The sequence below is a fragment of the Hesperophylax consimilis genome, chromosome 22 (genome assembly GCF_061612785.1).
Source record: "Hesperophylax consimilis isolate HC1 chromosome 22, BYU_Hcon_1.0, whole genome shotgun sequence".
NCBI classification, from domain to species: domain Eukaryota; kingdom Metazoa; phylum Arthropoda; class Insecta; order Trichoptera; family Limnephilidae; genus Hesperophylax; species Hesperophylax consimilis.
The window spans coordinates 17,686,336-17,695,148 of NC_142857.1; the positions used below are offsets into that span (position 1 = coordinate 17,686,336).

Consider the following 8,813-nt stretch of genomic DNA (forward strand, 5'->3'; position numbering starts at 1 on the left):
CTTACGTAGATGGCGATAAGGTTTAAATTCCCTCTTAACACCATCCGCCTTTTTTGATTTTTTTAAATCGAGCAGCTATCAATAACACCCCTTACGTAGATGGCGATAAGGTTTAAATTCCCTCTTAACACCATCCGCCTTTTTTGATTTATGCAAGAAAAAAACATCACCAAAAAGTGCCTTTTATTTTATTTTGTGGATGTTCAGGCATAAATATTTTTTTTCCGATCATTTTATAAATAACTCAATTTGCCACACTATACAATAAAACCATAACCGAAAATGGGTTCGGAAGTAGCAGATTTTGAACTTTAAAGCAATTTTCATAGGCCTTTAAATTATTTTTTTCTGGGCCTATAAAAAGACTTATCTAAAAAATACTCGATTATTTTAAAGGCCAACATGTATTCTACTCGCCGTATTTAATTAAAGCATCTGAAACATTTCTAGGCGACCAAATTTTCAAACCAAAAACACATGATTTTGCATTACTACGTAGTGCATCGCCTTCTTATTGATTACAAATGTGCATTTTTATATGATTATTTACTTAACATGGATTTTCTGTGATAATTCACATTTACGAATTTATAATCTTGCAAATCCACATAAAGGAAGTTATTTAATTCTTAAGGTTTATCTTAAAATATTTACTTTCTTATTTGTGTAGTGTATCGGGAGAAAGGTTTTCTTAAATTAATTAATAGTTTTATAACAATAATAAAGGTACAATGAATAGTAATGGTGGAATAATAGTCAAGTATTGTAATTAACACTATGTATTTTCTCGAGTTACAGGTAATGAAGAAGAGACATCGGACATCCATTTATACACTTTTATAGCCCTTTCTTCTAGCTCTCAAATGCGATCTCTTTTATACTAGACGTCAGTAGTGCGGTCATTACTAAAGAGCGAAAGAGACAAAACCAGTCCGTAAAAAACATTTTTTTTTCCTTAATACATTCATTTTCAAATGTATTTTTAAACTTTTTTTATTTAAATCGAGGGATATTCCCGAAAACAAAAGTAAAATTTATGTATTCATGGAACAGAAGAAGAATAGCAAGAAGATGGTTTTGTAATACCCGGGAATTTGGATTTTGTCACATAACTTCACTAAACAGTCGATCATCAAGTTTTTTTTTTTGGTTTTTCACTTTTTTACATTGAATACTAAAAAAATATATATTTCGATATTTTTTTATGAACGTTGGTGATAAAAATTGATAAATTATCCGGCCTTATTAATAAAATGTCAATTTAAGAAAGTTTTATCGATTTTCCTTGATAATAATATTATCATGACGATAGATACATAAAATATTCCTCATAATGCAAAAAATAGATATTCATGTACACGTGTTACGATATCATGATAATATATTCGTAATTTGCTAAAAGTTTATCAGGAAACCTGTAATTCATTCGTAAGGCCTGCAATCCCGTTAACAGCAATTACTAATAATTTAAAGAGATTCCTAATAAATAAAAGGTGACAAGCTTCGATGACTTTCACCATTTGTACATAATTATCCCTCAACCTATTGATTAAAAACCAAGGAGCTTACTAAAAAATAACCACAAAATTTTAAAGTATTTCAAAACATTTGTAGATACAAGAAAGTTGAGTGACACATATTCCGCGAACCTATGCCTGTATATAAATTATTTGGTGATTCCTGCGCAGATAGTATTAAGTGGTAAAGATAAACAAAGATAATAAAGAATATAAATAATGAAACTATTTGGTTGATTAGGTACAGTCAGCATCATGAAGTTCTTGGTTTTGTTCGCTTTGTTCGTGGCTTCAGCCTCTGGCTTCCAGGTACTAAAGATATACTTAACTTATAATTATGCAGAAAGCAAATGACTCAAACTGAGATAAAAGCACTTTTGTCCAAAGATTGAATAATAAAATCTGTACAACACCTAAAATATTTTTTCACTTCAATAAATTATTAATAATATTTAGATAACAATTTCTAATAACTTTAAATTGGAATCGAATGTAGATTTTAAGAGATATCGGTGTGTAAGAAATGATGAAAATGATCGAATGTAAGATCTGCAATCAACTGTCTGATCTTACTATGCGAAATATGCATTCTGCAGAAACAGCCAAAGCTACCAAAAACACTAAAATGTGTGTACTACAAGCTCTGTGAACGTTTTCTGCTGATTAGGTAACTGTCAATTTTCGAATGTTTGATATTTTCTCAAATAGACCTGTTGGGTCTGGCTGTTTTTTGCTAAATATGTTTTATGAAATGGCCTCATTAAGGCGATGCCATACGTAGTAATGCAAAATCATGTGTTTTTGGTTTGAAAATTTGGTCGCCTAGAAATGTTTCAGATGCTTTAATTAAATACTGCGAGTAGAATACATCTTGGCTTTTGAAATAATCCAGTATTTTTCAGATAAGTCTTTATATAAGCCCAGAAAAAAATAATGTAAAGGCCTATGAAAACTGCTTTATAGTTCAAAATCTCCTACTTACGAACCCATTTTCGGTTATGATTTTATTGTATAATGTGGCAAATTAAGTTATTTATAAAATGATCGGAAAAAATTAAAAATTTATGCCTGAACATCCACAAAATAAAATAAAAGGCACTTTTTGGCCATGTTTTTTTCTTGCGTAAATCAAAACAGGCGGATGGTGTAAAACGGGAATTTAAACCTTATCGCCATCTACGTAAGGGTTGTTATTGGTAGCGGTTCAATTTAAAATATTACACGACGTAGTGCATAGCCTTAATAGAGTTTTTAGTGCCCTGGGCGCTTTCTGTTCATTTTCAAAAGTTTTTATTGCGGTCAAAACATTTCGGAAAATATTGTGGAAAGCATGTATTTTTTGCATAAAAGCAGCCTGACTGGTTTTAGTAGAATATAGAATCTACCTACTCCATTGGATGACAACAATAATTTATTTTTTCCAAAACTGTGGCTATCTGGTTTCTGTATAACTACTTTCAATTATAATACTGGATAATAATAATTAAAAATCACCTTTCAAAATACCTGTACTGTTATTTGAGCGAGAAGTTTAAAGATTTAACCCCTCAAACCTCGGAGGGACATTACTAGCCACAAACATCATATTCCACTAGAGCAGTGTTTACCGGTGGGGCATAACGCCTCAGAGGTGGGACACCACACTTCAGAGATGAGACACTTAGGCATTCCACATATAAAGGGGAATACTCATCGGTCATACAAAAAAATTTTAGCATCATAAGCGATTTACTCATTAAAAAACGAAATCGATTGGATTTAACTAATGGAGGGGACCTAAGACTGAAATTAAATAAGTTAGATCCGGACATAAAATTTATTTGTGGCAAGCGTAACTGAATTTAATAATGAATTAGGGGTCAAGATATGTGTGTGTTTGTACTAAATTTCAATTGTAACTTGTGTTTAATTATTGTTTTAATTTAAATTTTATTCTACTTAATTACATTTTCAATTTTTGTTTTGTAATAATTTCAGTTATACTATATGTATTAGATTAGGTTTTATTTAATTTCATTAGGGGTTCGTATGTTTACAAATATATTACAATATGATTTGAAAATTTACCTGCTGTTTAATTAAAACGATGCCGGTGGGGCATCTGACTTTTGAAAAGACTACGGTGGGGCATGGCACAAAGAAGGCTGGGAAACACTGCATTAGGGGCTCTGAAGGAATGCGTCAATGTCCCGGAGTTTTTCTTTTAACAATTTCATGTTATATAAAATTTATATTTTATAGAAAAATCAATGTTTATTTCAAATTCACAAAACATCCAATTTGGTATTTATTTTTACAACAACTTATATAGCACATTTTAAATACCTCCGGAGCATTCCGAAATTCCATGAAATTTCACCGTGTAGTTGGGACGAGTAGATAAAAATATTTTTAAACCTAAAGGGTTAATATTTACTATAGATTTAATATGTAACACAGTACCTTGGCTCTCTCATTTTGGAAGTTATCATTCTTCTTTTTTCAACTTTTCCCAACTTTCTTTCAAGTTATTATTTAAAAATATATTAAATTAAACGATGAGTTTTGACCTAGAATCTTTCGCTTATGTCGCTGTGGTTGAAACTGCTGGCGATAGTTTATTTCAATATAATCATTTCTTCTTTTTTTTCCACAGGATGAGCCTCTGCACGGGATTGCCACACCCGAACAGATGAGGGATATGCTCGGTGAGTTACAGACTCCAACAAAGAAATAATTTGAAAAAAACAAACAATATGTTTTGCACCAATTTCAAATCTTTATTCAGAATGTAAACAAACTATTCTGAATCATACTTGCCTTCTTGTACGAGTACATGTAATTAAATCATTAAATTTTTCAGGTTTCTGGGGACGAATAAAATTAAAGTCGAAATTGCAACTAATACATTGGTTAAAGGGAGCCAAAATCACGCTTTTTTTATTGTTGTGATAAATGCACGCAATTCAATATATTTTAATTACAAGTGTTATTGTTTAGTTGAGCGTATCATCCAGGGCTGGGCAGCAATAAACGGGCAGTTCCCCCACCAGGCTTTCCTCATCACCTCCGACAGCAGTGGCAACAGCTACGCTTGCGGAGGCTCCCTCATTAGCAGCAACTGGGTCGTGACTGCCGGACATTGCCTTTACCAGTATGTCTCCTTTATCCATTAAAAAAAACTGTACTCACTTTTTCGCCATGGGCACACGCACTGAGACTCTCATAGTCTGCCAGATGGGACGTGATTTAACGAACGTTGCCAATAACAGTAAACCTGTTTTACCATACAAAAAAATTATCCTGGAACTTACTCAATACCCTCCTGGTGAAAGACCAGTAAGGTCTCTATAAAAAGGAATTTGTATGTAGGATCTATTGTCTAATGTTCCAATTGCGACCTTTACCATTCACACTAAGCGAACGCTAATCGATGATTACCCAGGTCCCTGATCATTCAAATCTAGTCCTCTGGGATTCCTATCCTTCTTCATTGCTCTTCAATGAAGTCAGTCCACCTCGGTCGGCCTTTGGCTCACTTTCACTTCCGCTGGTATTTGATTCTTATCACGCGCATTGACTTAATAACTGTATGATTCCAAATGAACCACAATCCACTGACACGTTTCATTGAATTTCAGGCGTCTACAGGCTCAGGTTCATCTGGGAAGTGTAGTGTACGCTTCTTCCCCTATCAAGATCACCTCCCGCAACATATTCGTTCACCCCAGCTACAACCCTAGCAATCTGAACAACGACATCGCCCTCGTCGATCTCGGTCAGGCCGTCTCCACAACCGGTAGGAAACTAACTTTGGGGGTGGAAAAGAATCATTAAAAAATCTTACTTACTTTTACTTTTTTAAAAATTACTTACTGCATACAATTTTGTAAGTCGTTGCTCCAAATTGATCATACCACATTAAAAAAAAGTGTAATACATAACACAGCTATTCCAAAATTGAATTTATTATTATTATTTATTTTATAAGTTTCTTACTGACATTTTGACACCTTTTAGAACCATTAGCTTAGTTTTCGAATCTGATCTAATCAGTTTCGGAAATCTAACTCTTTTAAACACGGAAGCTCAGCGTTCTAAATATCGAACTTGATTTCAAGTGTGTACACCGCGATAATTTCATTTATCTATATATTATCAATGTTAACAGCAGATCAATGCCATCTACGAGGAAACGATTGATAGTTGTTACGTGTGTCAAGTGCCAAGATATGAACTAGAAACTAAAAGATAATAATTCTCCTTGCAGCTAACATTAAGCCAATCAGGATTGTCAACTCAGTGAGCGACCTACACACCGGAAAGATCGCAATTGTCAGCGGATTTGGACTGACCTCCAACTGTAAGTATTTTGGGATTCTGTGTGTTTTCTTACAGATCCAAATCTTTTCTTGTACGTTAGTAAATTAACTGGTAATGCAGGGAAAATATCCCTTAACGCCGTACTCATGGAAGGTAATTCCATCGTAATTTGTAACGAATTGATCATTACATATACAGCGGGTAACAAAAAGTAACCGACATTCCTTAGCAGCGATTCCTAAGGATATTTGGTCTAAAAAAGGAGTTTCCACCTTGGATTTTAAAGAGAAAAAAATCATGTTTTACGGGGTTTTCAAGGACTAGCACTATTGGCCAGCTCACTACTACTAAGTATTCCTCAATCTTTACAAGAATTTCTTGTCATCCCTATCATCCCTTTTTATTTTTGTTCATAAGTCATAAGCTTTCAACATAGTAATAATAAAAATAATATAAAGTTATTCCCGAATGTGGGGAGCTTTATGCAATCCCACACTTCCCAAAAACATTTTCAATAATAATACAAAAATGATACAATAATAAAACGATTATATACAATAATAATAACATTTTTTAAAGACGTTAAACGTTAGATTGACGGGGCCAACACCTTTCTCCAGTGTGCTGCCATGCTTGAGTCTGGACTCTGACGGGATTCCACGATAAGGACATTTTGGAGTTATTTCTACTCTGCCTCAAACCTGCTATTCGGACTCTTATGAGGGCTCCGAAACCCGGTACTCGCCCTTCCGTGATCATTTTGGAAGTACTGCAGTATCCGGGAAGGCCAGACCATATCTGGGAAGGCCAAGTCAAAACATATCCGAATCTGGCAGTTATCTCAGCTCTATTTATTTGTTTACAACCAATCCCAATGTCTGGAAATAAATATTTGGTTTTTTTAAGGCTGCACATTAAATTAACGATACTTGTCTTTTAGCCGGCTCCGTCTCCCCCAGCCTGAACTTCGTGAACTTGACCATCATCACCAACAGCGTATGTGCCCAGACCTACGGCAGCAGTGTCGTTGTCAGTTCCACCATCTGCGGAAACGGAATCATCAGTGGAGCTCAGGGATTTTGCAGCGTAAGTAGTTTAACCTTTTCAAAATTTATCTTCATCATTGTCATCATTCTCTTCTTTTTTTCACCCATTGCACAAAGGCACCTACCGGGTATTGCCAACATCCAGGTCCAGTAGGTCCACGGCCGGCAGTTAGTAAAAACCTCAAAGGTGCATTGATCTGGTATTATGTATTATTAGCACCTTGGATCCTTAGCCAGTTGGCGCCTTGCCGACCGGCCCTGATCAGGTCTAATCTTTCACCGCACAACAGGTTGTTCTGGGGAAAGAAACTGATCAAATGAAAAGTCGTGTTTTTGTTATTCTTTCTGGGTCAACTATATCACCATCCTAATCTTCACTTCATCAGAATTTTTCCTTATTTACTCATTCAATCAGTTTTGTCACTTTCTAGAAATTCCAAAATTGGTATCTAACGTCTAAAAAGATTTGGATTATCCTAATACGACCTAATATGCCACTCAGTTTCATGTCTTTATCTTTTTTTCGAATTGCAATACAGTTCAAGAAACCTAATCCGACCTACTTCGCCACTAAGTTTCTTATCTTATACCTTTTCCTTTTCGGATTGGAATAAATTTCAGGAATCCTAATATGCCAATTTGTTTCTTGTCCTTTATCTTTTCCCTGTCGGATAGGAATACAATCCACGAAACCTAATATGGCACTTAATTTCCTATTTTCGATCATAATTTTCAAGTTTATTTCCTCTTTTGCACTCTCCAAAATTTTAAGAAACTAAAAGAACAGGCATCATGAAGCATTACAGAAATCAATAAATCTGACTTTGTCTTCTCTAGGGTGACAGCGGTGGCCCACTGATCCTCCGTGGAACCAGCGAAGATACCCTCATTGGAGTCGTGAGCTTCGGAAGCATCGCTGGCTGCACCGCCAACGCGCCATCAGGTTTCGTCAGGCCCAACTTCTTCACCTCCTGGATCACCTCTATCACTGGCATCAACTTCACTATTTAAGCTGCATCTCTGGAAATAGAATAACATTAAGAAGACGAAACCAATGTCATTAGAATCTTTGATAGACAGAAAAAAGATACTCAATAAAACATTTTTAAAGGCAGAAAGGCATTTTGAAAGGCAGTCAATAAAACATTTTTACAAGGTTGAGTGACCTTCCCGAAAATTTCATTTTTTCATCCATTATATGGACACATCCATGTTTTTTTTACACCAACCCCAGGATAATAATTTCTCTCAGGGCCTATGTCATATTTTGGAATGCTGAGTGGAAGGTCTTTTTTAAGCCAAAGAAGGAGAGTAAGTTCTGGGAAAGTAAAAGGTACGAGGGTTGGGTTGAAATCTGGGATCAGTGTGTCCAGGAGAGACAGAAATATGAACATATCCTTTCCATTGCGGCGTAAGGCGAATGGCCGAGAAATGGTCGGAGAGGTCGAAGGGTCTCCCCAAACCAGCCTCTACCGATCTGGAACCCCAGGCAGGTGGTGGGCAGGCGCACCCTGAACACACCTCACCCGATGTACCCGGGCACCCCTGCTCAATCACCTTCCACTTCCAACACTTCCTTTTCCTTTCCTTAGGAACGTGAAGAAAAAAATTGTATCTTTTGATTTAGGGAAACAAATAGTCCCGTATTTTGCGTATCGCTTTTGAGGGATATTCCTCAAGGCGTCAATTTTTTTGCTTGGTTGGAATCTTCATTATATCGTAAATATAATGACAGATCTCGTTTGGACGGTTTTGCATGGAACTTTTATTAAATTGAGGATCTATTATTAAATTTATATTCATGCACGTAACGGAGTAAATGAATATGTATATATTTTTTTAAATTAAAACATTATTTGTGTGAGGTTTTTTACTTATTATAAAAAAATAACAAAAAATTGATGTTAATAAGCAAAAATAATGTACCAAAATGTTTCAGATAATTATT

At 35.1% G+C, this 8,813-nt stretch overlaps 1 protein-coding gene across 1 annotated transcript; it reads left to right on the forward strand.

Moving 5' to 3' along the window:
- The first annotated feature begins 1,772 nt into the window (after window positions 1–1,772).
- On the forward strand, window positions 1,773–7,876 carry LOC149413175 (epithelial serine protease-like). Its single transcript, XM_089645426.1, has 7 exons — window positions 1,773–1,826; window positions 4,153–4,204; window positions 4,497–4,650; window positions 5,138–5,295; window positions 5,767–5,859; window positions 6,760–6,905; window positions 7,703–7,876. The coding sequence occupies exons 1-7, from the start codon at window positions 1,773–1,775 to the stop codon at window positions 7,874–7,876; spliced, it is 831 nt and encodes a 276-aa protein (XP_089501552.1).
- The last annotated feature ends 937 nt before the right edge of the window (window positions 7,877–8,813 follow it).

Bases quoted from the DNA above. Each gene is read 5' to 3' on its own strand.
- LOC149413175 (XM_089645426.1), top strand. From the start codon at position 1,773: ATGAAGTTCTTGGTTTTGTTCGCTTTGTTCGTGGCTTCAGCCTCTGGC. The intron at 1,827-4,152 runs GTACTAAAGATA...TTTTTTCCACAG, and splicing joins CTTCAGCCTCTGGCTTCCAG to GATGAGCCTCTGCACGGGAT. The intron at 4,651-5,137 runs GTATGTCTCCTT...ATTGAATTTCAG, and splicing joins GCCGGACATTGCCTTTACCA to GCGTCTACAGGCTCAGGTTC.